This window comes from Andrographis paniculata, unplaced genomic scaffold, assembly GCF_009805555.1.
Source record: "Andrographis paniculata isolate CXL003 unplaced genomic scaffold, ASM980555v1 Contig54END, whole genome shotgun sequence".
NCBI classification, from domain to species: domain Eukaryota; kingdom Viridiplantae; phylum Streptophyta; class Magnoliopsida; order Lamiales; family Acanthaceae; genus Andrographis; species Andrographis paniculata.
Genome location: NW_026137589.1, coordinates 1,097,873 through 1,125,258, shown reverse-complemented (window position 1 = coordinate 1,125,258; position 27,386 = coordinate 1,097,873). Strand labels below are relative to the sequence as shown.

The 27,386-nt window shown below is 31.7% G+C and overlaps 2 protein-coding genes across 8 annotated transcripts; one reads left to right on the top strand and one right to left on the bottom strand.

Annotated features, from left to right (window-relative positions):
• Positions 1-2,583: 2,583 nt before the first annotated feature.
• On the top strand, positions 2,584-9,515 carry LOC127255957 (histone deacetylase 19-like). The gene is made up of 7 exons (XM_051281763.1): positions 2,584-3,483; positions 5,266-5,706; positions 6,233-6,463; positions 8,188-8,252; positions 8,443-8,500; positions 9,010-9,095; positions 9,181-9,515. The coding sequence occupies exons 1-6, from the start codon at positions 2,956-2,958 to the stop codon at positions 9,073-9,075; spliced, it is 1,389 nt and encodes a 462-aa protein (XP_051137720.1). The 5' UTR covers positions 2,584-2,955; the 3' UTR covers positions 9,076-9,095; positions 9,181-9,515.
• On the bottom strand, positions 8,975-26,521 carry LOC127255955 (histone-lysine N-methyltransferase ATXR7). 7 transcript variants are annotated; one of them, XM_051281757.1, is made up of 18 exons: positions 26,020-26,521; positions 25,815-25,931; positions 24,403-24,669; positions 24,227-24,280; positions 23,802-24,101; positions 23,416-23,724; positions 22,683-23,279; positions 22,221-22,596; positions 21,484-21,914; positions 21,290-21,412; positions 20,746-20,826; positions 20,425-20,478; positions 20,178-20,329; positions 19,523-19,564; positions 19,397-19,453; positions 16,463-17,273; positions 15,310-15,378; positions 8,975-9,121 (listed from the first exon to the last, which is right to left on the bottom strand). In XM_051281757.1, exons 1-14 carry the CDS (start codon positions 26,440-26,442, stop codon positions 19,543-19,545), a joined length of 3,306 nt encoding a protein of 1,101 aa, XP_051137714.1. In that variant the 5' UTR covers positions 26,443-26,521; the 3' UTR covers positions 8,975-9,121; positions 15,310-15,378; positions 16,463-17,273; positions 19,397-19,453; positions 19,523-19,542. The 7 variants fall into 7 exon arrangements, with proteins under 7 accessions (XP_051137714.1, XP_051137717.1, XP_051137715.1 ...); XM_051281760.1 differs by having other exon boundaries at positions 15,310-15,364; XM_051281758.1 differs by lacking the exon at positions 8,975-9,121 and adding an exon at positions 14,985-15,170.
• Between the last annotated feature and the right edge of the window lie 865 nt (positions 26,522-27,386).

Sequence of the window (27,386 nt, the reverse complement as noted above, 5' to 3'; positions counted from 1 at the left end):
TAAAGACACAAATACAAAAAATTATACCATAAATTGAATTTTCACATCACATTTATTTTATTGAATTGATTATTATACTAGTTTCTTACACAATTTTTATTTTTATGTATCAAATCAATAATATTTAATTTTTTATATAGACACATAAGTACAGAAAAATTGTACCATAAAATTGAATTTTCACATCATATTAATTTAATTGAATTGATTATTGTACTAGTTCCTTACATATTTTGGACTCTTTTTATTTGTAACATCAAATCACACTTATTACTATAACATGTACTACATTGTTGGAAATTAACTATAAATAATCCATTTTTTATTATTTTTACAACATCATTCATTCTAAAAACCACTTATGAAAAGCTATATTCTATCTCTTTCAAAAAATCATCATTGTTAGAAAAATGTCTAATCCATCTCAATCAAATACTAGTATTGATTTGGATGATGAGGTCGAAACTATTTCTCATTGGTGGACAATACACCAAAATATTCAAATAGTTGTGGGAGATTTTTCACCAATGAGGCGGGAAGTTCTTCTCAAAATTAGAGAAGAATTTACATTGAGAGAAATCGTGAAGAAGGTCACAATCATTTATTTAACGATTACTTTCGAAAAATCCTGTATATACAGATGATCAATTCCGTCGTAGATTTGAGTGAGAAAGCATATGTTTCTTCGTATTATCAATTATCTTACAAATGAAGTGAAATATTTTCAACAACGTCCGGATGCTACGGGAAGGCTTGGTCTATCACCAATACAAAAATGTACATCGCTTTACGGATGTTGGCTTACGGAGTTGCTGCTGACAATGTAGATGATTATGTTCGTATTGGAGAAAACACTACGAGAAAGTGTGTAATTAAGTTTGTTGAATAAGTTATTTAATTGTTTGGTAAATAATATTTAAGAAAGCCAAACACTACCAATTTACAACGACTTCTCTTTGTTGCAGAAGAATGTGGTTTCCCATGGATGATCGGTAGTATTGATTGCATGCAGTGAGAATGGAAAAATTGTCCGACTGCTTGAAAATGTCAATTTTCACGTAGAGATCATGACAAACCAACAATTGTATTAGAGGCGATGACATCGTATGATCTCTGGATTTGACATTCATTTTTTGGTACACTTGGTACACCAGGTACATGCAATGATATTAATTTGCTTGATCGATCCCCAATATTTAATGATGTTTTGAATGGCAGGGATCCGAAAATAAATTTTTGTTGTCAATGTTTTGAATGACAGAATATTTAGAAAATCGAATCAAACTTCGAGATTGTGAAACACATCAAATTTGGTTCTCCAAATAATTAAGTTGTTTGATATTATTTTAATTTAAATAATTGTATTACTATATTTGCAATTATTTTTTTCTTCTTTTATATATAGATTATTATATTAAATATGTTTTTTATATTGAATTTTTATTAAATATAAACAATTATAATTAAATAATAATATAATCATAATTATAAATATTTGTTATTATTTATAAATTAAATTATTAAATAAATAAATATGTATATTAGATAAAAAAAAATTTTTATTATTTAAATTATTTTTAAAATAAATAATTTAATAATACGAAGGAAAAAGAAATTAAAACTTGCATAAATGAGTTTTTTTTATGGAGGTATACAATGAAATGAGTTTTTCCGATAAAGTGGTTGAGAGAGAATATGATGTAAAAGAAAGAAGAAAGAGGAAAGAAACCACGTTGAATTTCATTGATGCTGATGACCTTAAGCATTCTAGAAGTGAAACATTCTAGTTCTTTTTAACTATTCATATGGTGACAAAATATTTATAACTAGCAGTGAAATAATATTTATTTTTTATTTGACAATTTATTATTTTAAAAATATAATTAAATATTGTAGACTTGTTTTTCCTTTAAATTTTTTATTATTTATATATATATATTTCTTTTTAAAAAATATAAAAATTCAAAATTTTTTTACTAAATAATTTAAACTCAAATTTTTTAATTCACAAACAAAACACACTTATCCCTTATAGTATCAAATAATTTTATTATTAATAATATTTAATTTATCACTATTTACTTTAAGCAAAATGACAAACAATAATGAAAGGAGTATGCCGCAAGTTCTAATAAATTTTGATTTAATTCAATAACTAATAAATTAGTTTGACAGTCAGCAATTATGTAGTATAAATTAATTATAATATTTTATAAATAAAAATAATACTATCTCCGTTTTATTTTAAAATTTTATTTATTTATTTTTTATATTTAAATATTAATTATTATATTCGGTATAAATTAAAAAAATTATAAAAATAATTTTATTAATATTTTATAATATTAATAGAATATTAATAAAAATTATACAAAAATGATATCAAACAAAATATAAATATAATTCTTATAAATGAACGAAAAAATACCGTATTTTTATTAAAAACATACAAAATTAATTTGGTTTAAAATCTAAATACAACAAATCATGTATATACTTAAAATAGATTTTGTAATTATATGAGGGACTAATTTGAAAGTTTGCACCCTATGTTTTTTAGATTTATGTCCCAAATTGGCGTATAATTCAAAGTACTAACCCTCCCTAGTCTCCACAGTTTCAAACCTAAGCAGCAGCAGCAGCAGCAGCAGCAGCGCTTCATTCACCACCGCGAACCGCCGTCTCCCGCCTCCTCCACCGCCTCAGCGTCCGCCACTTTCCGTGATCTCCTTCTTCCTTTCTTCGTCTCCGCTCGAGAAGCTCTCCAGCACTTGGACCTAAAGCCTCCATCAACCACTTGCTCAGCTTCCGAGTTTCTCTGTGAAGTTCTACAAAAATTGGGGTTAAATCGCGTTGCTCAAATTTCCTTCCAGCTACGCGGAGGAATCGCAGATCTGCTCCCGATCCATTTGTCGTGGACCGTGGTAATTGACAAATTTTGAACTCCGTTCGAAGATGGATATTGGGGGAAACTCTCTGCCGTCGGGACCGGATGGAGTGAAGCGGAAAGTGAGCTATTTCTATGACCCGGAGGTCGGTAATTACTATTATGGGCAAGGGCACCCGATGAAGCCGCACAGAATTCGGATGACTCATGCTCTGCTCGCGCACTATGGTTTGCTGCAACATATGCATGTTCTCAAGCCAAATCCTGCCAGGGAGAAAGACCTCTGCAGATTTCACGCCGATGATTATGTTACTTTTTTGAGGAGCATCACCCCAGAAACACAGCAGGAGCAACTCAGGCAGCTGAAGAGATTTAATGTAGGAGAAGACTGTCCTGTGTTTGATGGTCTATATTCGTTTTGTCAAACTTACGCCGGCGGTTCTGTCGGTGGGGCGGTTAAGCTAAATCATGGGCATTGTGATATAGCGGTGAATTGGGCTGGTGGCTTACATCACGCCAAGAAATGCGAGGCTTCTGGTTTTTGCTATGTGAATGATATAGTATTGGCCATCTTGGAGCTTCTGAAAGTACATGAGGTTGATTTTAGTTCTGCATCTTCACCTTCCCTTTCTCCTCATTATTATTATTCTTTTTTTAGGGTTTGTTTTATTTTATATAGCTGATCTATGGATTACCAATACCTTGAGTGGCATACTAAGAATTAGTTGTGTTTGTGGTTTCTATGCTCATGCCTTTTGAAGATGGGGACTGCTATGGATTAAGTATCACAACTTTAGGTCTATCGATATGAACATATTTTTTAGGAAAATCCATTGTGTATCTTTGACAGAACCAACGCAATCTCTTTCACATCCACCATCCTAATGGTTTGAATCCTAGAACAGTACAAGACAACAGTCTTAAGTCCAGTGCCATTAAATTTAGGAATAAGTAGAGCCAGGTTAGTTGTTTAGTCCTACTTTTGTGTCTATCTTGACTCTTGAGGTTAAAGAACATCTATCATCTCTTCTTAAGTAGCAGTAACCATATTTTAGCCCCAAGGCCTGCGTATAATCGTTGCTCCTAATTAACTGGTTTATTAGTGTTGTATTATGGGTGAATTTCTATGGTATCACTTGCATTGCTGTGGGTTGTTTGTGGAAGCGGACAATGTTGTGGAACCCCTGGTGTTGCTATAGGTTATTTGTGGAAGTTGTGATTATGAATCCTGGGATGGTTGCTCATTAAAGGTTTTGAAGTCATAGATTGTGTTAAGTGCAACCATTGCTTTTGGAATAAAGCTGTGATTCTGGTGCCTGGTGCGGTTTAACTGAAAATGTTTTGGAAGAGTGCTCAATTATTCCCTGTAGTTGAGGATGCTCTTAGTAGCTCTGGTGGCTGTTTCGGTGCAGTGAAATTGTGGATTTTGATGCTCAAGTTGAATAAATCTTTGGAAATGTTGATCATAATAGTGACAACTGTCCGCCTCCATCATTAAGTTGTGGATTGTTCATTCAAATTGCTCTAACAAATTAGTTCAGTTTGAGAGGGATGCCAGATATATAGCTTAGTATTCATAAAAATATTTTACTTGTTGCCTAGTGTATGGAACAGGTTTTTATTATTATGTGGAACTGTGTATAGTTAATAAGGACTATATCTTATTTTCATATTAATCGATCTAATTGTGATACCAAAGTTTTGAAGTTGTATGTGATGTTTTCTTTGCCATCAGTTGACATTGAATATCTACAGCATTATAAGTAATGCTATCACAAGATCGTATGGCTGGCTGGAATATTTTTTTTATGCAAAATAGTATGTATTTGTTATAACAGATGGTGACAATTTGAATTATATGTATAGTTTGTATTGTGTTTGTAAATTGATTTTTCTAGAAAATAAAAATAAAGATATTCATTAGGTGATTTCTTAAAGAAGTAATGGTTGGGTTTAAGTGTTTACAGTTTAGTTGAATGTTATTATGATTTTAAATATGAACTTGAATTTACATAGGAAGTAGTTATAGTTAAATATTTGATTTTGAAATTTATGCTGTGAAAATGAGATAAATTAGTTTGATGTAACTGTATAGTGTATACTTTACTGCGGTGGTAACAAATTTGTGGAAAGAAATAATCAATAATAGTTTCTGCCACAGAGAAGCCTAGGGCACTTTAATTGCAAACTTTTGGTAGAAACATCACACGTTCCAGCAAGCTCTCTGCTAAATATCTACATTCTTCCATTGAATGCATTATTGGAAGGATACCTATCTTCAACTTATTTGTGTTCTCATAGTTTCTGAATTGGTCAGGTATTTGTAGTTCAATCTTTATTTTAGATTCTAATCTTGTTTCTTCCCCTCATTTTGGCAGCGTGTTTTGTATGTAGACATTGACATACATCACGGCGATGGTGTTGAGGAAGCATTTTACACAACAGACAGGGTCATGACTGTTTCGTTTCATAAATTTGGGGATTATTTTCCTGGTACAGGTGATGTGCGTGACATTGGATATGGAAAAGGGAAATATTACTCTCTTAATGTTCCCTTGGATGATGGAATTGATGATGAAAGCTACCAATCCCTGTTTAAGCCAATAATGGGGAAAGTGATGGAAGTTTTCAGACCTGGTGCTGTTGTATTGCAATGTGGTGCGGACTCTCTTTCTGGAGATCGATTGGGCTGCTTTAATCTATCAATTAAAGGTCATGCAGAATGTGTTAAATTTATGAGATCTTTCAATGTGCCACTATTGTTGTTGGGAGGTGGTGGTTATACAATACGTAATGTTGCTCGTTGCTGGTGCTATGAGGTCAGATAATATTCTTTCCCTAACATCAATTTAAATTCTGTCAGTCACTATTATGATGACTTGCTGAAACATTGGTCTACCAAAAGTAAATCTACTCTCAATAATGCAAATTGCTTGATGCATCTAGTTTGTAGAATTGTGTTACGGTCCTTAAATTCACACAGTGTAAAGTGTGTATCTCCATATGGCCTTCATGAAACTTTGATAGTGTAACACACACCATGACCGATGTTTTGTTTTGCTCAGGTGAATCAGATAATGGAAATGAAATTTTAAGCGAATTGATTTTTAATCATAACATTGCCTATACTGCTTCAGTTTCTGTATATTGTGGGATGGACAAGGCCAAAAGTTTATAAATTAATTTTCTAAGAAGCCTTATGATGATCAGTGTCGTAGTTTGGGCTCATGCGTTAGCATTCTTAGCTGTTTTGGTAATTGAAGTCTGACTTTGAAATTATTATTGCAAGAAAAATATTTCTGGCAAATCATGTGTATTGTTATATGATATGAATGCTATTAACAGACTGGCGTAGCACTTGGGATTGAACTTGATGACAAGATGCCGCAGCATGAATACTATGAATACTTTGGCCCAGATTATACACTACATGTGGCTCCGAGTAACATGGAAAATAAAAATTCCCGTCATCTATTAGAAGAAATCAGATCAAAGCTTCTTGAGAATCTTTCCAAGCTTCAACATGCACCAAGCGTCCAGTTCCAGGAGCGTCCACCTGATACAGAAGTCCCTGAGGTGTGTTTTGCATCTTTTCTATCTATAGTCTATTTCTCTGAGAGTTAAAAATCTATCTTGGATGTGGGTTTGACCAAGGTTAATTAATCACTTGTCATTGTTATACGTAACCTTAAAATGACAGGTTTTATGTTGCTCAGTAACATGGGGTTACATTCTTACTTGGAATAGCAATGGCTGATGATCCTGCATGGCTTTTTAATTTTACCATTATTCAATGTTTTCTATTAACTTGATAGCACCTTCTCTTTTTTAGATCAGATCCATACACACAATACACCGTTTTGTTATTAGTACACTATGTTTTCATTATGAGTTCCTGGAATTCTTTCTCTTGTAATCAGATAATTTACTGCGGTTTTTTTTCTCACTGAGCTTGAAACAAGCAAAATATTTTTTAGTAAGAATTGGTGTTCTTTTTATTGTTTGATTTTAGTCCAGATACTTAAATCACCCTGTAGTTCGAGATGTTTTCACTTAAAATTTATATAGATGGTTCACAATATGGATATTTCTTTTGAACGGCGAGCTTTCTTCCACAAAATGTATTTGTGAGATCATGATCACATCTCCTTTAGTTCAGTGGGAATGCATTTCTTACATCCATACTGTTTTAGAGTTCTATTTGATGTAGGAGTTAGAGATTGACTTGCTCAGATAGCTTGACATAATAGTGTCAAATTAACTTATGCTCAGTAAGTACTCCGTGAACTGCTGTCATCTTTGGCATTCTCGTCTTCAGTGCAGACCTTAAGTCATCCTGCTCTACTACACATGATGACGATGACCAACAGTGAATAATTCATCATTATTAACATGTCAGTGTACCTGTGTCAGTTAAATCAGATTTATTTTGAAATCTCACATGGTGCTGCTGCTGGCTTTTTGAATCATTAATCATCTTGTAATTGACCAACTACTTTGGATGAAAACACAGATAGCTTGAAGTGACTTATCCAAACTTTGTACTTTGACCCATCTAATTACCTGACAGTTCATCTGAATTGAAATTTTAAATCTATGGAATGGATCTGTGACAGTTTGTTTATATTTATATTGTGAAAAGGGCAAGTAATTTTGAGTATTATACTGCATGTGTACATTCATACAAACTGCACACATATTTTCCTTCTATGCATCCTACACATAAACTCATCTGTAAGTTTGTGAGCGCCAAGTAACGTGTGTAAAGCACTGGAATGTGCAGTTTTTAGATCCAAATATTGAGTTGCTTTGAGGCTTGTTAGCAGTTCCAAATTATTCTGTATTGTGGGGGAGATCTGGGTCGGACTCACTTCCAGTCTGGTCATAGTAATTCTATCATGTTTAACTACTTTGCATTTGAATGTTTGATTTTTATGATTTATCCTATATACTACTTATGTTTTGACTTCCAATGATATTTTCATGTTATCCTTGTAATTGCCCTATGAATGGGTGCTCGGTTTGACTTGATCATATAGATATATGTTAGCTTTTGATATGGTATTGGAGCTTATGTTGTCCCAGTTTTTTTCCCCATATCATACCACTGTCTGTTATTCAAATTGAATCGACTGCCAGCACTATTGTCATTATTATTGTGGTTTGAACTTCGAACATGTTTTTAGTACCTTTGATGTTATCTTCTGCAAAATTATGGACGTTTTACTGTTTAATTTACCAAGTCTTAATTGAACATTATTAATTCAAACGCCTCTTACTATTACTTTTTTTATATGCAGATGGAAGATCGTGATGGTGCGGATGAAAGATATAATCCTGACTCTGACATGGATATTGATGGAAGGTATTCCTGTCATTTTTTTTCTTTTTAACCCCACACGTGCCCACCCAAGATCAAAACCGGGTTGTAGCCCCCAAGAGGGGATGCTTCGCCACTTGATCTACAAGAGTTTGGCTGGTATTCCTATCATCTTCATACATCCTAGTCAATTTATAATCTATGAGAGCCATCTGATTTTTCTACACTCATGCAGAAAGCCTTTGCCTGGAAGAGTGAAGACTGAGATTGTTGAACCTGAAGCTAAAAATACAGTAATTGCCTTTCCACTTAACTTCATCTTATGCAATTTGAAGTTGCTTAAATTTTCTAGTGTTTTCTTTGACATTTCTCATTGCTTTTGTTAATGAATTGACATTTTCGATCAAAAGTAATAAATAATAGAGTGGCCTATTTACAAGTCATTTTAACAATGGTAAATTAGGTAACAAAATGAAAAGAAAAATTTATAAACATGTAAATCTATGATCTACAGCAAGTAACAAATTAATTCATTGTCTAATCTCAAAATAGCACTACAGTTTTGGTGCATCTGATCTTAGCACCCGGGTGTAATCTTAATGTGGTTATCTGCATGAATTCATAAAAAATCATCTCAAAGGATATTCAATTGTTTGCTTGAGCTTGTTTACTTTATAGAAAACATGATTATTAAATTACCTAAATCAAAGCATCCCCAAGAGGAATAAGAAGTTATACATGGTTGATGCATGCAAGAAGTCTTGGCAGTCGCTTGATACCATTGTTTCTCTTGTTTATACAGGATGATATCAAGGAAGATGAACGAAATATGGACGTGGACTTGAAGTGCTCTGAAAACGTTCCCTGATGCTTCTTTGCGATCCATAAGTAAGTCAATACCACAACATAAGCATCTACAATTGAAGAAATTATATAATAATAGCAGGCCAAATTTATAGTTTTATTATTGCAGGAAAAATGAATAGCGACGGGAACATGAATGGCCTCTGGAATTGGATGTTAATTGGAATCTTCAACATGTGTATACTTTTGGAGATGCATTCTGTTTATCACTTGTTTCTTCTCATTATTATAATATTTGACTACACACTCATGCTCTCGCCATAACATCCGAACCATTGCTCTATAGTTACTCTGCAAGCATTAATCTTCTGGTAGATATAAACTTTAGGAGGAGCTTAAAATGTCTCCCTCTCCCAAATATTGCTGCTAATTGACTGTTGAAAAACTAGTTGGAGAAATCACTTTTGGTGAAGCATTTGTGAAGATGTCTATCTATACATTTCATGCTTTCCCTTGTTTTTGTTTATATGATGTTTTGTTTCATAGAGACAATGGTGAAGAAATTGTTGGTGCTGAGAATCAAGTTCTGCAGCGAATAGTCAACACCCGACTCCTAAAGGTGCGTGATTATACTTGTTCCGTATCCGTGTCTATAAGGAGAAGGGAGTAGGGTAGGGTAGGGTAGGGTAGGATATTTCCTGATATCTTGTAGTGTATAAAATAGTTGGCAAGTATATTTACTTAGGCAGGCGTATTACAATGAAAATGTGTTGGTAGATGCTATTTTATTTTATAGATTTGCAGATTTTGGAAGAACAGCTAAACACATAGAGGATTTTGGAGTTTAAGTTTTGAAAATAGAAAAATATTGAGTATAATATCGTGTGATGTTAATAGCTTCTAAATGCCAACATGACTTCTAATTTTTTTAGGCCCAAAAAGTAAGTAAAAATAGATGTAAGCAGATAGTTCATTGGCCATGGTGGTGCTGTGCTAGTCATGTTTCATTCTCAAGGTGTTTTTATTTGTCATTTACAGTTTGATTTTTATTATTTTTAAACGAAATAGTTGTTAATATAAACTTTTTATGATTTTTTTTGTTTTCAAACTGAGAATGATGAATTTATGATTGAAAAGAAAAAATAATCCAATACAACATTACTTTTTCTATCCATTAAAATTATGTCAGCAATTACATTTTTTTTTTCTGTTAAATTTATGCACATTCTATTGTAAAATACTTTATATCTATTTATAATTTTATTTTTCTTGTTTTTTGTCAAATAATAATAATTGTCATTATTTTTTTAGTTACCGGACTATTTTTTTATTAACTTATTAATACATTTTATATAATATATTTATTTTATTTTTTACCTACTTTATATTAATATTATTATTTTTGAATCTCCGTAGTTAATTAAAACTATATTTTGGTGTAAGGTATATATATATTTTTGGCACAATGTTTAAAAAATAGTAGTATTTTATTATATCTAATGTAAAAATTATTGTCTTTTACTTTTTAATATAAAAATACTTAATGGTAAAATATGAGTTTCTTAAAAAAAAAATAAATAAATAAATAAGTGATATTCATAGTTATTATTATTCCAAAAGAATCTTTATCTAAAAAAAAAATAAAATAAAACTATTAGTTTTAATTTTCTATTACAATACCCTTAGAATTTCATCATTAACTATTAGCCCAAAATAAAGATTATTTATTTGTTAACTCATCATCGCGTACTCATTATGTATTATAGATCCAAAAGATAATAATCAAACTATAAAAAGACAAGATATGAAATTTTTTATCCAATGAATAAAAACATCTACATACCCTGTCTAAAGAGAAAAAAAGAAAAAAAAAATTCTTTCTGAAAGTTGGTGTTTTAATAAAATAATATTAATAATAATAATAATAATAATTATTATTATTATTATTATCATTGATGTAATATTTATGAGATGAAATAAATATTTTAATATAATAATATGCCAAAAGTAATTTTGAGATGTATACTAACAAAGGCTTGCATCTTCGTATTTGATTCTCATGCAAGTAAGTCATGAGTAAAATCAATAGTTTACACTTGCAAATGAACAAAGCCAAGGCCTTGTAGATGCTCCCTCCCTTTTTTGATCTGTTTACTTTTCTTTGTTACTCTTTATAAATATATTTATAAACTCGCTCACTTTCTTTGATTGTCTTTAGCAAAAAAAATAAAACAATTTACTTTTTTGGCAAAAAAATTATAGTACAAACTTTTACTCTTTTTTTTTATTATTCTTTTTTTTTTACAATGAAATGCAGATTATACACATCAAAATTTTATCTAAATCCGTTAAATTTGTTTTTACATTACGAGGAGAATTTTTTTTTTTTAACCCCACATTCACATGCACACGCATCCACCCAAATAGCATAATTTTAATAAAAAAATTTTGACTTTTTTGCCTTTATTTTTTTATTAAATATGTTTTTATAAATTAGATTCAAGACAATAAAAGACAAAAATGTAAATAATAATAAAAAAAAAGTTTGCAAATATTATAGAACATTCCAAATTAAAATTAATAACAACTAAAATTGAAATAAATCAAAAAATTTAAGTTTAAAAAGATAGTTACTATTTTTTATTAGGGGATCAATCAACAGGATATTTAACTTGAACAACTATCAACTATATCCATCACTTATCATCCAAATCCATATTAGTCTTCCTTTTATTTTCTTTTTGAACATATTTTAGGTTAAACTAATACTATGTTAAACTATATGTTGCACGGTGTTTGAAACGGAGGAAATATTTTATATGGAAACAATGTGTCGATGCAATATTTAGAAAAAACAATAAACTAAATAGTAAAAAAATTATGAAAAGAAGAAGATGATGAGGGGAAGTGAAAAACACACACGCACATACATGTATAAGTAATTTGTTATAAATAAATATTAGAGTATAAATTTAATATGAACTTGTATTATTATTATTATTAATTATTATTATTATTTGGTCTTTCAATTTTCAAACATTTATGTGTATTTTAAATAATATAACTTGATATATAAAACATGTTTTATTCTTAACAAAAGTCTTTTAATAAATTAGAAAGTTCAAGTGTGTATGTGCTTGTGGAATTGGTAAGTCACTATTGAACATCTTTTGTATATATTTGTAACATATGATTTGATCAAATTAGTACACTAATTTGAAACAATTAATATTTATTATATTGTGTTATATAAAAATGTATTGTATAAATTATACATCGTGCTATACTGTATAGTCTACTTATTATACTAAAATCACAAGATATTGTATTATATAAAATTATACAAAGTATTATATTATATAGTACATTAACATTTGCTAAATTGCTATATGAATTATATATTATATTGTGCTACATAATCTACTTATTGTACTGAAATTAAAATATATTGAGCTACATATGATTATACAATATACTATCAAAATTTATATTATATATTATATTAAAATATGTTATCGAATTCGTACTACTTTCTTTATAAACGTATATTAATTGTGTTAATTTGATCCAATCGAAGTAAAACCCTTACCACATTTTAAGCACAAAAATTTAGGTATACCAAATATTGTATAGCATGTTAATGAACCAAACACACCCCGCCATCTCTATAAAACATTGAGCAAATAAATGAATTCTTTACGCAGCTCACAAGAAAATTTCACCAAAAACACTTAATAGTTATTATAGAAAATCATGTTTAGGTTCACTCTTTTTTTTTTTCAATTCAATCTATTTTTCCTAAATTACTATCAGGTCCAACTCTTAATTTACAAATCAAATTAAACAGTTGTTTTCATCTAAAAAAATATGAAAGCAAATAAACATCAACAGCCATGTTTCCTCTCCATAAAATTCAAATTGTCATTCTGGTTTTGAAACAAATTTGACAATTATTCATGCTTCTCAAAATTTCAAATTTCTCAAGATACCAAGCAAAACAAAAATAATATTCATTCCGTCCCAATTCAGTCCCAATTGAGAGTACCATTTTTATCATTTTCGTCTATCTCACTTTGAAGTATCTCTTCATTTCCTATTTTATGAAAAAAAATCATACACTGATACCAAAATATCTTTAATGTTTACTTAAATTACAAACATACATTTTATGTTTTATACATAAAAATCAAATGACAAAAATGTCAAAAATTCTTACACACTTCCACTAACTAATAAGAAGAGTATAATTGTAAATAATTAAGAATATATTAGTAAAATAATTATCGTATAATAATAATAATAAAATATTAAATTGAGATTGAGATAACTAATTAGTGTAATTAAAATTTAAAAAATTATAAATAAAAAAAATTAAAATGAGATTAAAGTGTAAAATCCTTTTCCAAAAAAAGGAAAATAACAGAATAAGTGCAATATACGAAAATAGAAAAGTGGACACAGTAAGTGTAACGGAAAGAGTATTATTTTTTAATATTCTACAAAACCCCCAAAGGACCACTTTGATTTGGGATGAAGAAAATACTATTTGTCTGTACCACTAAAAAATACCACTTTCTATTTTTAATAAAAATAATTATATATTAATACAAAAATACTCTTTAACTTTTATTTAAATTATAAATATATTAAACATACAATAACTTTATACATAAAATCAAAGGACAAAAATATCAAAACCTCTTATACACTTTCACTAACCAATAAAATATTATTATTTCTTAAATTACTACAAAACTCCAAAGGACATCTTTAAAAAGAAACGGAGGGAGTATTAGTTTGTCGATGGGTCTATTCTTCCAATAAATTTTTCTGAAATATTTATCAATTAATATTATAAAAAAATATAATACATACATCCTCAAACAATATATTTTTTTCTGAGCAATCCCAAAGTTAATATATTATTCTTTATTTATTCCAAAAAAAAAAAAAAAACATTAACAATATATACATATTTTATTGAGATGCTTCTCAATATCTCACATACAAAAAAAAAAAAGACACACAGTTAAAAATCATACATCTATTATACAAAGGATCTTGTATTGGATAAATATAAACGATGTGAAAATCTTAAAATAACCTTCTATTACTAGAAAAATAAAATAGATGATGCATAAAAAGCTTATTTTATGCAAACCACACCCACCCCTAGCACGCAAATTACCTTGAATTGCATAGAAATAAATATGATAAAATTTTAAATATAATAAAATGAAATTAATGATGTCAGCAACTTGTCTCTCTAATAGTATTATCTAAAACATTAGCATGTACTATATTTTCTTCCAAGGTCATCTACATACATGTAATTTTTAATCATCTTAATTTTTTTACTATAATCGACTCGATGCTACTACTGTGTAGATAGGAAACTCATCACTCCTTAACCCTTTTCCCACTCAATCATTACTAACCACCTATTAATGCCATGTTTAATTAAGACCTAATAGTGTTTACTTTTAATTGATTATAAAATTATTAATTCTACCTAGATACCTTCAATTATATGAGAAATATTAATAATTCTTTGTTATAGTATTACTATACCAAACCTTACATTATAATAATATATAATTAAATTAGATAAAATAATATTATGCACCATAATCATTTAAAATAAATATACCCTTATCATATTAATAATATAGTTTTTAAGGGCAAAATAATAAATAAATAAAAAGTATATCAATATTATGTCACTAATTGTTACAAAACTAAAAGTAGCACAAGTAATAAGACAGCAAGAGTATATTATTATCATTATTATTATTATTATCCTATAAGATTATTTTATTTAAATTTTTGATATTTTACAGTAGCATGCTCCCCTGCTGGGAGAAGAGTTACATATGCCTTAATGAAAAGAATATGTCCATCATATTTTAAAGCAACAATTTATCTAATTGGACAGACTGATATATGTGCATGCAACACATTCATTAAGAATTCTTTATTTTTTATTTTTAAAGTAGATATATATTATACAAATTGGGCTACTCGTCTTTATTTTCATAGGCTATGTCTTATTTTATAAATAAAAATTATATTCATTGAAAGAAACATAGCCTATAAAAATTAGAGAAGGCGACCAATCTAGCTCACAATTAAATATAATTAAATAATAGTGCTCACAAGCTGCATAACATGAATGAAGTTAGTAATTTAATAAATAAATATTTTTATAAATTATAATTTGCACAAATTGGATTATATAAATTTCATGCTACTAATAATAAATTGTTGATAATATATTTAATTTTGAGACGAGGGCTACCTGAGAAATGAAAATGATGCCGTGGAACTGGTTGGCATTAGAACATCTTGGCAGCCTATTTTGTCACCACTAAATAAATATCACAGCAAATATTAGAGACCAAATGGAAACATGAAATGGCATTGGACAACAAACATAATATTTAACGTGGTATATAATTAAGTGCCAAGAAAATAATGCAGAAATAAATACTAAGACAATAGTGTTCGTTGATATCTTTGTGAATTACATGCTAATATATTAGCAATTATCGTTATATAATCGATTTCATGTTTTCGTTTTTAAAAATACTGGTGTCAACACAACATATTTAATCAACTAAGGAATGAATTGGGGGATGAACTCATGAACTCAGGTCATAACAACTACGGATTCCCATATTATCAAAAACAAAAAAATAAGAAATGAATAGTCAACACTACTGAATTTACTATCATTCAATTAATTTATAATAGAATATAAAATTTTAGTTAAAATATCAAAATGTTATAGATGCCTCTAATAGTTATAATAGCTAATTTAAATGGAGTACTTTTAGGAAGAAACGAAGCAACCCTTGGGTGTGCATGTGTGTGTTTCTCTGAGTTTTTATCTATCTTTTATTGTTTGATCTCTACGTCTTTTTGAAAAAAAAAAAAAAAAAAAAAAATTCTTACAAAACATCACATCAAATATTAAAATATAAAGCCTCAAACCTAACCCAAAGTAAAAAGTAACACAAAATGAAGTCTTAAGGTATTACAATTACCAACTCTCACCACCACACAAGTCAACTATAAACCAAGAGAGGCGCCCGAACTTGATTAAAGAGCCGATGTTCACCAATTTTAATTTTGACGACGCACTCTTTGGCATATTGTTATCATTGCTAGTGAACTTAATTTAGAGCTTGTTTAAGAAGTTATAATTACGCGACTATTATTTCTATCCATTAAATAACTATTTAGATCACTAGTTATTATCCTATTCCTATCAAATACTTAGCTAACCACTGGTGGTAGGTAGACCTATTAAGAGTGCAACTTCTTTTTTTTTTTAATCACGGTATAAAACAATGCAAATATTTTGGCAGCATCGAATACTCAGCTAGGGTGACATGAAAAATGATTGTGCATCTCGCAAATGGTACAGAAGTAGAAGAGAGTACACATACCAGAAGCCATGATAAACAATCCACTAGGAATTGGCATGCATACAGACTACGTGCTTCTCCTGCGCAATACGCAAGCGAATAATTGGAATTTGCATTATTAAGGCGAAACAAACTTGCTTAAAAATCATAGTTGCCAGTGGAAATATATCATTCATAACTTGCACGGTTTTGTCATTCCATGTTTGCAAGCAATCTATTACAGTTTTTATTTGTCGTTGCAGCATTTATAATGAGTTTCTTTAACTCGTGACCCAAATCCATATCCCAAAATCAGAAGTTTAGACAAGGCAGTCAAGCTCATGCCATATCAAACACATACAAAAGTACCTAATAAAATTATCTTACACAAAAAAAATCGCATTCTTACAATAAACCGTAGGCTGGAAATCATTCTCACAATGGCATTGGCTAGTAGATACGGGCAAGAAAGAATAGCAATTTCAAACGAGTATAGTAAACAGAATTCATCCATTTTCATATTCTATTGGCTATTGCTAGTATGTTACCATCAAATGCCCTGGAATGTTTTCACACCTAAACACATGTTATTTATGTCTTGTGAAATATTTGAAAATTAATCTGTGTGTTTTGTACATGGCAAATAATTCCAAAATTGTCTCCATAAAGAAAACATGAAATGAAGAGAAGCAACTTTTTTCAGTTCTTAAGTGGAAAAACTCATCTGCAACTGAGATATCTACAAGAATATGCACATGGTTGAGTAAATGTCAGCACCGCCAACTATTGACGTGAATGTAGACTGCCAAATACTATGGTATCAAGTCAACAACATGTTGAAGCAGTCCACAACCTGAAGGTAAACATAAGGGAGGTCAACACCAAATATCAGACGAAGTATAGAGGAAGTTCCAAAATTAAAAAACAATCAATATGATAAAGGTCCATAAAGAAATGAAAAACAGTGCAGAGAAATATCAAATATGTATTCATCAATAACGGAAAAGGAATATACAGGGCATATCCCATCAGAGAAATATCAAATACTCCCTCCGTCATTCAAATCTATGCCCACTTTCCTTTTTGGGTGTCATAAAAAATTATTCTCGTTTCCCTTTTAAGTAAAAAATTATTACATTTTTGTACCATTTTTTACTATAAAAGAAAAAATTAACAATTATTACTCACTTTTACTAATTCCCGTGCCCGGTCAAATGAGCACAGATTTGCATGGCGAAGGGAGTATATAATATGTATTCAACAATAATGGCAAGGAGAATAAGGTATACCCTTCCCTGAATTAGGAAGTGTCATTAAGCCATGGATGTTCGTTGGGCATCTGTGTAATGTGATGTGTAACAAGACAAGTAATGATGTCTCTACATACTACATACATAGGGGATCACTATGCAGAAAGCCTAACAAGCTTGAGGAGAGACTGTAGAGTCTCCCAAACTACATCTTAGAGAAACAATGGTGCTAAATTTGAGAGCTGAGAGCATTTTTATCAAGCTACAATAAATGTAATTTAGGGTATGCAAGGAAAATGTTTGCAGGGTTTAATCTAATGATATGGCTTCCTCTATAACAATATAGTATTCCCACATAAGTCCAAAAAGAAATGCAAATGAAAACAAATGATACAATAGATGCCACGACCACTATATGAAAAGTTAAGAAGATACATAAAATAATTATAGCACATGAAATTTTCAATCAAAATCAAGGTTGTCACGGCGCACTTTTGCAGTGCGCCGCCTGTGGACCGCCATTGCGCCCACCATGGCGGCAGAATGGCGAACACTGCGCATATATATAATGTATATATATACTATGTGTTATTCATATTAGAATAATGTTTGATAGGATATTTTGTAAAAAAAAAAAAAAAAAATTATTGGGAAAACATAGAGTCTAAATAGTAGAATTTTTAAGGGTTTGGTGCAAAAAATACACCCTAAATACCTAGACAAACAAAATAAATGATATATAAAAACTAAATAATTATACAATAAATAATACATAATAATGCAATATACTGTTAATATGATAGTATAAATAAAAAAATAGCACTACTAGAGTTAGTGAAATCCGAGTCTAGAACGCTAAAGCACATTAAGATTAAAATGTTGGACGCGGCAAATGAAATGGTGGGATGGAACAGCGAAATGAAATTCCAGATAGGGAGAGAGCAAGGGGGAGAGAAAGGATGGCGAGTTAGGATTCAATCGTTATGGTTCGATCGGGCTTATGGGTTTAGGGGCTGAGGTAGGTGTAGTTTTGGGGGCTTAGGCTGACCTAGGCTGAAGACTCACAATGTATTGGGCTAACCAGGATAGCGCCATGGCGTCGTTGAGGCGTCGCCAAGGCATCTTCAAGCCACCTTGTTCGATATGGCAAGATAATATGTCCCGGCGCTTCCCAAAAAGCGCCAGAACGCCATGGCGATGCCATGAAAACACTGATCAAAATACATGTTAAAAAATCTATAAATTACTGTCATTCCCACTAATAAGTCTGCGAACAAAACAAAATGTCAAAATAATTTATTATAGAAAGTGATAAAAGTATAAATAATCTGGTCAATACTAATTCGATAAACAAAATGATCAAAGTTAATCACATTCAAATCTAATAGATAATTGTCTTTCCTCATTTGCACTCTCCTCACTACTACTCTTAATAAATGATAGTTATATCTCCACTCAACCCTCCTTGCCACAACAAGCCATTGCTACTGCCAGTGCATAAAAATGCCATGATGGAGCGGCGGTGGCAGCAAACAAACTGCTCCGCTCTGTAGCAGTGCAATAGTGGTGCTATTGCATGCCATCGGCTAGTAAAGAAAAAATAAATACTTCCATCTTGATTCAAATTCACAACTGAATATTTTACATTAGAATAATAATAATAAACAAAAAGAAACAGTTAAATGGAAATAAAAATATGAAAGTAAAAACAAAAAATGGGTCCTACCATGACAGAGCCATGATCATAGGCAACTTCAGTTACATCTATGTAGTTAGCAGATGCCTGTAAAAATTTAGTAATGAGGAGAACGACTCAAATAAGAGAGAGAATATTGTAAAAAGTGAATTGTACCGTGCCAGAAGATAATAGCCTCAATTCATTGACCCGCGACACCTAATGGATAAAGTCAGTCAGCATGAAATTCAACATAAATGTAACAGCAAAAATAGAAAAGTAACCAGTTCTACACTGAACAATCATAAAACTACCAATCATTGACACAAACCATTTCCTCTTGAACAAAATAACCAAATAAACCCAAAATAACTTATCATGAAGCAGCGACAGTGCAGTTCTGAATAAAACTGACTATAGCATCAACAAATAGAAAGTAAACAGAAACATGACTATAATAATGTCAACAAAATGCATACAAAATTACAAATAAGTACCAGAAAATTAAAACACAAGCAAAATATTGATAATTCAATAGTGGCCATAAAATAGGGGAAAATATAAGCTAATTTACTTAAGTTGTAAAAATGCTTATCTGAAAGCAAGACTTTTTTTATCTTTCGAGGAAAAAAAAAATTACTTTAGATCATTGAGAAGTTGGATTATCCCTAGTTTTGATAAGTTTGATACTAAACTTGATAAAAAGACTCACTTAGCATAAGATGTAAGTACGAAGAGTTCTGTCTTTAAATCCCTCGGGCAAAATTTCAGGGATGAGTAATCGCTTACCAGATTAAAGATCGCTAACAAAGTAAGCAATGTATTGTCTTACCTTCGAGAACCACAATTGCAAGGTATTTTGTTCTCCTCCAGTGGAAACTTGTAATTATAAGTGAGTTCTTCGCCAGCATAAATATGTCGCTTCGAATATATGAAAATCTTTTTATGCCCATCAACACTTATAACTTTTGTGTAGCAATTAGGCTGCATGCAAGTAACAACATTGAAATCCAACTGTAGAACGATCATGATACAGAAATTAGTATATTAGCTTCACATAAACCCTTTGTAAATGTTACCTCACAGGAATGATTTATAAATCTAGCAATCCCTCCACGCTTTGTGGCATCAACCTACAGAAATTTGGGTTAATGGTAAGGAAATGCTCAAGGACTGAAAGCCCACTTGACTAACATTATACAATAGTGTGAACATGCCAAAGTGGGTTCCATGTATATAATGGGAAAAGAAAGGAACTATAAAAGCAAAATCAAGTGGAGCTTTGTTGCAAGTAGAATGTTACAGTGAAGAAAACCTGACACTTGACATTTTATTTTGTGCTTCCTTCGAGGGGAAAGCATTTTCTATGCTGAGTAATTCATATTTCCAATATTACTTACCACATAACCATCATCCAATCTAAAAAGGTAACTGCTCCCAATTCCCATCTTCTCATACTGACGCTCACGTATGTCGGATATCTGAAGAATCAAGTGAACATATTACATAATTAGTTGAAGGATTTGAATCGAAATTGTATTGACAAAGAATACCAAATGTTCTAAGAAATTCATCTGTTTTATAAATAGCAGCAAACTGATGGGATGCCACATTGGTTTCTACAATTTTGAGCTCCAAAACGTCACTTATTATTCGTTTAACGAATCTGAGGAAAAGTCAAGGTTCCATCTGTCTATAACCAAATACTTCCAAAGTGTGAAACTCCAAATAAATATAACTTAGCTTTAAGAGTCCAGTTCATGAGCACCACATGTTCCAGAAATTTTGTTATTCCCAAATGAAAAGCTATTATATGTAAAATTTTAAAAGGGCAAAATGCAGAGAGTGCGCACAAGGCATAGAAGCTAGACTCAATGACGTCATAAAAAACAAACAATAATAATAATAATAATAATAATAATAATAATGAATGTAGCTGCTTACGCAGGGTCGAATCAACTCTCCAACATATTCTATAACGAAATCCTCTGCTTCAATCGGCTCCAATGCAATGAGACCCCAATCATGTATTTTGCTTCGTTGAAAACAGAGTCGTTTTTTCCTTGCCTGGTCAAAGAAAATTTTAAATAATAAACCAAAAGAGCTGAAATAGGTCAGGAAGTCCCATCACTCATTACCTTCAGCTGAGTGGCTTTCAGAAGATCAGCACCCTCAGCAGCAGCAAGAAGATTACGTAACTTAGCCCTGTTTGTTCTTGCAGAAAGACCCTTCACATTTGATGCATGAGAACTACTGCACTCAGAATTACCATATGTGGAATAAATGTGAGTGCCCCTCGCACGAGCTCTTTCAGAAGGACGAGCATTCATAGCCCACATACGCCATTCCCAACCATTGATAGATGACCTAGCACAGCCATCTGACTGGGGACATGGTCTCACTGCCCTAGACTTCTTTTTTTTAATCTTACATGCATCAACCCGGGGTTTTAGGGTTTGTGTTTCAGTGCCATTTGCTTGTTTCCGGACTTTCCCAGACCGAGAGTGTTCTCCATTATCAATTAGCTGTTTCCTTTTAGTTTTTGAGACCTTACCGACTGAACTAGAGACTGTAAAAGAGCCAAATAATAACAATTGACATCAATATTGGAAAATCACATCACAAATAATCTCAATCTATCACAGAGAGAAAACAAAATCAGTTGATGAGACGGAGATAAAATATGAAACAACATTTTGTCACATGGCACTACCAGTCAAGAATATGGTAATCTGGGTAGAAAAGGATTCGGCGTATTAATCTTTGATTAACCCTCTTATTTGAATATTATTACAATAAGCATCAAACTACTACTATTTGCAATTGACCAGAAGAGATAATAGTAGAAAAACATTAAATTAATTAAATTAAATACCTAGATTGGCAGGATCATCAACTTCCAATATTTGACTACAAGAGTGTAGGGATGACACCTTTTCTCCAAGTATACGAGCATCAGCACATTTGTCTCCGTTGTGCCTTGAAACCCGTTTCTCTGAATTAGAAGAAAGTGCCTTCTGGCCTCGAGTAGCCTGTGCTACACTCTTAATGGTGCAATCCCTCCTTGACTTTTTGGACCCTTGTTTGAGATTATCAGTATCACCCCTACTTAGAGACTGAAACAATGAACGTGGCCTTTTACCAGTCAATTTCCTCCTTCGAGAATATACATGTCTTCCTATTAATAAAGATGCTTCTGAATTTCTTTCTTCATTGTCATCTCTTTCTTTATTCAGCAAATCTACAGTTACCTGGTAAAGTAAGGTCAAAAGATGAAGCAAGAAGATCTATTTTATGTACTAGCTACTGAAAATCAACAATCTGACCTTGAAATTACCTTACTAGTTGATCTATATCTCTTTGGAAAGCACGTTGACTTCAAAGCTTTCTCTATGGCATCATCAAAATATAAAGATTTCAATTTCTGAACAATACATTCGTGTATCCTACTGCGGCTCATCATCAATGCAACTTGATAAGTAGTCTTCAAAGTAGGACAATCTAATTGAAGGGATGAAACTTCCCGAGTTGGTGGTAAAACACATTGTTTTGTAACTTCCGCAGATTTTGGTGGTCGTAACTCATCAACAACCTCAATATCAACAGAGTCACTTACATTATCCAGGTGCATAGGCAAATTTTGAAACTCTCTCCTGCAGTGCAACAAAAGGTTTTGCTTCCTATTTTCTTCCAACAGATCTGGGAACAACTCATCTACTTCGACACTAGGTGAATCGTCTAAATGAACAGGCAATTTCTGAAATGCAGCCCTCGATAAATTTGTCGCAGAAATTTGGCAACTGTGGTCTGTCTTCTTGTGTGATGGATGTTTAACCAATTTAGATTGGCATTGAGGATCATTTGATAAGATTTGTGCTGAAACATGTATGTCTTCTTCAGTATCATGGTTGTGAAGATGGGATTGATAATTGACCTGCCAAGATCCACTACTCTTACATGAGATGAATATACTACAAAGTCTACAAAAACACGAATATTTGCAAGAAAACTCCTTCTCTTATGGGAAGAAGATCATAACATAAAATAATATAGACAGCTCACACCATTACCTCCTTTGCACAACTGCTTCGAGAAAAATCAATTGTTTTCTTCACTTCCTCATCTATAAGCTCTTTATAGTAATGTACCAGCGAAAACTTCGAAGATGAATGAAGGTCATTCAGTATATTTTCTAGAATGAAATCCATGTCATGACAGGAAAGACCAGAGCCAAGCAGATTATCTTCAGAAGTTTTAACTCTCTCACAAAGTGAAGATACTGGTGAAGACCGCAATAGTTGGTCCTTGGTGCTCCTTGCCAGTTCAAAACCCGGTGGGCAATCCATCTCTAAACAAAAAGAATCTTCTGCACTCTTATCCTGCAAGCACATGGACATTAAAACAATATGAACATCAAAATAGCAAACCAAAAAATACCAAAACTATCAATACTTACATTGGCAGGAAATTTCTCAACAGCACATGGAGAAGACCAGCGATTCATCCTTCTCCAGTCAGATGAAAAGTTAGCTACAGGATCATGAAAGATGGAATTCCACATGACTTGCAAACAAGAATTGAAGAGCATCCTACTAACAGACATATATGCAGCACAAAAGTTCTCAAAGGTTCCTATTGATTTCAGAGAAGGCTGGGATATAGTTGTTTCACCAATAGGATGCCCATCAGCAGTTTCACCTACTTCTTCTCCAGCTCCAGCAGCAACAAGTTCCTTGATCTCATGACATCTTTCAGGCTGTCATATGAAACATAAAAACAGATACAGAATATAAGTAATGCAACATTTTCATGAACATAAGAATAATTAATCAATATGCCATATCAAGAAACTGATTAGCCGACTAAATCAGTTTCACCTACTTCTTCTCCAGCTCCAGTAGCAACAAGTTCCTTGATCTCATGGCATCTTTCAGACTGTCACATAAAAACATAACAGATACAGGACATAAGTAATGCAACATTTTCATGAACATGAGGGTAACTAATCAATCTGCCATATCAAGAAACTGATTAGCAGACTGAATGAGCAGCTTAACCTTATGACTCCTGTGAGTTTTCCTTGTGGCTAGAGAATCAGAAATTATGCAACTAACAATTTCATCAAGTAAAACTTTACGAGCAGTTTTCATGATTCCAAAGTGAAGCTGAGAGCAAACTTCTTCAGATATCTCAAATATTAAGTTCAAGGGTAAGCCAGTCCCTTGGGTTTTGGGACCATGCACAATGACAGCTCCAAGTCTTCTCCACGTGTTCAGTAGTGATTCCAACCTCATAGGCTTGCACTTATTTTCAGCATGATATATCTAAATAAATGCACCACGATAGCAACAATGAGGAATGGCTAGATGGATAAAAGAAGCATAAAATAGTTCTAACACTGCATAGCAGGAAGGGCAGAAAATGTTATACCAGGACAAAACATAAGGTTAATTTAAGATTAAACAATGAAACTTCTGCTAAAGGCAACAGCAGTAATCGAAATTTTACATACCTCAGGATGGGCACTCACGCACATTAAAAAAAAAAAAAAAGGATTTACACATAACATACAAAGACTTTGTAATATTGAAAGTTCAAAATGTACAAATATTAGAAATGTTAAAACCCAACATCCTTTCATATGACACATACTAGATCGTATGGCAAATGATTTGAGAGCTATGGAGAATGAAAAGCCATCCCCTTTAAAGCCAGGGATGAACCTAACCAAAAACAGTAAGTTTTTTGCCTCATAGCATAAAATTTGCACATGGCCTATGCACAACACAAAAAGATATATTAAAACGAACAGGTACAAGTCTAAAAAAAAATAGAAATCCTACTTAATCTCTGATGATACATTCATACACGAGTCTTTGTTTACCAACCACTCATGGTCCTACCAAATCAAATTATATATATCTTTAATATAATAAGGTAGCATATATTTCCCAATTTAAAAGAATTCCTTTTTATTAGCAAAAGTAAGCTAGTTGAGATGATTTAAATTTTAGACAGCACTTTTTACCAAGCATCTTCAACACAAATATAGATATGAAATGGAATTTATACCTCTTGAGGTTTTGCGGATAGTTAGAACGCAAATAGATCAGATAAGTTAATCCAATCACAAGTGTAAACAAAAGTTTGAGAATCTTAAATATCACTACTTTCAGTACCAAGAGCACATGACCATGCACAGATCTTCATTCTCAATAGAGAGCTGTTGCCTATTAACAATAGCATAGTTGATATCTTTTATCTCAACCAAAAAATACTACAAATCACAATCTCAATAGTTTGACATAAAGAAAAAAAAGCCGCCAAAACCTTGTCCAAGATAATGTCAGGTGAAAATTAAATTCCTTTATAATTTTATGCATACAGTGAGTGGTTGGCGGAGAAAATAGTAAGAGATCAATTGCATAAAATGATACAATTGAAGACTCAAAATGTTTTGGTCAATCACCATTACTGAATTGCGAATGTACCCATAGTGGCACCATGCATAAAGCTCATTCAGAGAGTGAGGCCCATGCTTTCTCTCCGCCTCATCCTCGAACAACCAACAGAACTCATCTCCTGACTTTTATTTCAAAAGGCATGGAAAAATTCATTAGAAGCGGAAAATCATAGGAGTATGCTAGTGGAATCACTGTTCTAAATCCCCGTACCAGTGAGCAGCTTGCATCTATATTCATGTTTTCCGAAATTAATGTCTGGTTATCAACCCCACCCCCATCATTCGTCGACTCTTTTACGCCCGAGACAGCCACGTTTAAGTACACAAAGCCGGTCGTAACATGGTCTGGAAATCGTTTAAAGAAGTTGAGAGGCACAGGATTGAGCAGATTCCCATTCAAAATCGGATAAACCGGGATTTCCTCCGGCAAAAATCCAGTGGATAAGCCTTCATACAATTGTTGTTGAATGTAAGGGCCACACATCTGGCCGCTTTGATTGACGTACATCCACCCGGTCACATACGCACGCGAACTATGTCCTGGAGTCGACGGCGGACCGATATCGGATAGTTGAGAAACTTCACGGTCATTCCCGTTCGATTCTCCATCCATCGCTCCCAAAGTTCCGATCATCAGCGCCGCCGGGCGACGAAGACCTGAGATTTGGATTCGGATCGTCCAACCAAGCCCTAGCTGCAATTGGGGATTTTGGGAATGAAGAAGAATATGGTCTATCCCACAGACTTTTAAATGCAACAATACTTAGTCGGGCGGATCTGCCCCGCCCTACCCGGCTCCGGTGTCAATGGGAGGATTTGGGTTTAATCTCGGCCGGGTCCGAACGGTTATAGATTTGATAATAAAAATCGGATTAGAAGCTGGTAATTTCTATTTCGGTAAAATTAAGGGTCAATGTAAAATTGGCATGATTTGTCCAAACTTCACATTTGATATATAAATTCAATAATGCAAAGTTTTATATTTTTTATGTGTCAAAAATATGGTCTTATTTTTCTATTTTTGTTCTTCTTATTTTTTTTTAATTTAGTACCCGTATCTTTACAATAAAATTATTTTTATTTATCCATAATTACTCATAATTATTACATTAACCTACATTTAAAATCTTTCAAAAAATAAAGTAATGGAATAATCTTTCATTTTATAATTTTGTAGATAAATTGTTATAGTTTCTTTACAAAAATTATAAAAATAAATTACTGATAAATTATTTATTTATTTTATTAAAAAAATTATTTACAATATTTTACGAATTTGTATAAAACTTACGTAATCAAATCAGTTTTTGATAAAGATAGTGTTCGGTGCAAATTTTATATTAATACGAGGAAATTTCATGGAATAAATAAAACAAAATTAAATTTTTTGTATAGTTACTAAAAGCATAAAAAAATATTATATAATTTATCTTAAATTAATAAATTAAATTAATAAGAGTATTATATTTTTATAATTATTTATATTGTCTGAATTTATAAATTTATATTGTTTTTTGTTCATTGTTTTTATATTTTTTGATTTTTTACAATATTAACCTATTTATTTTAACTTATTAT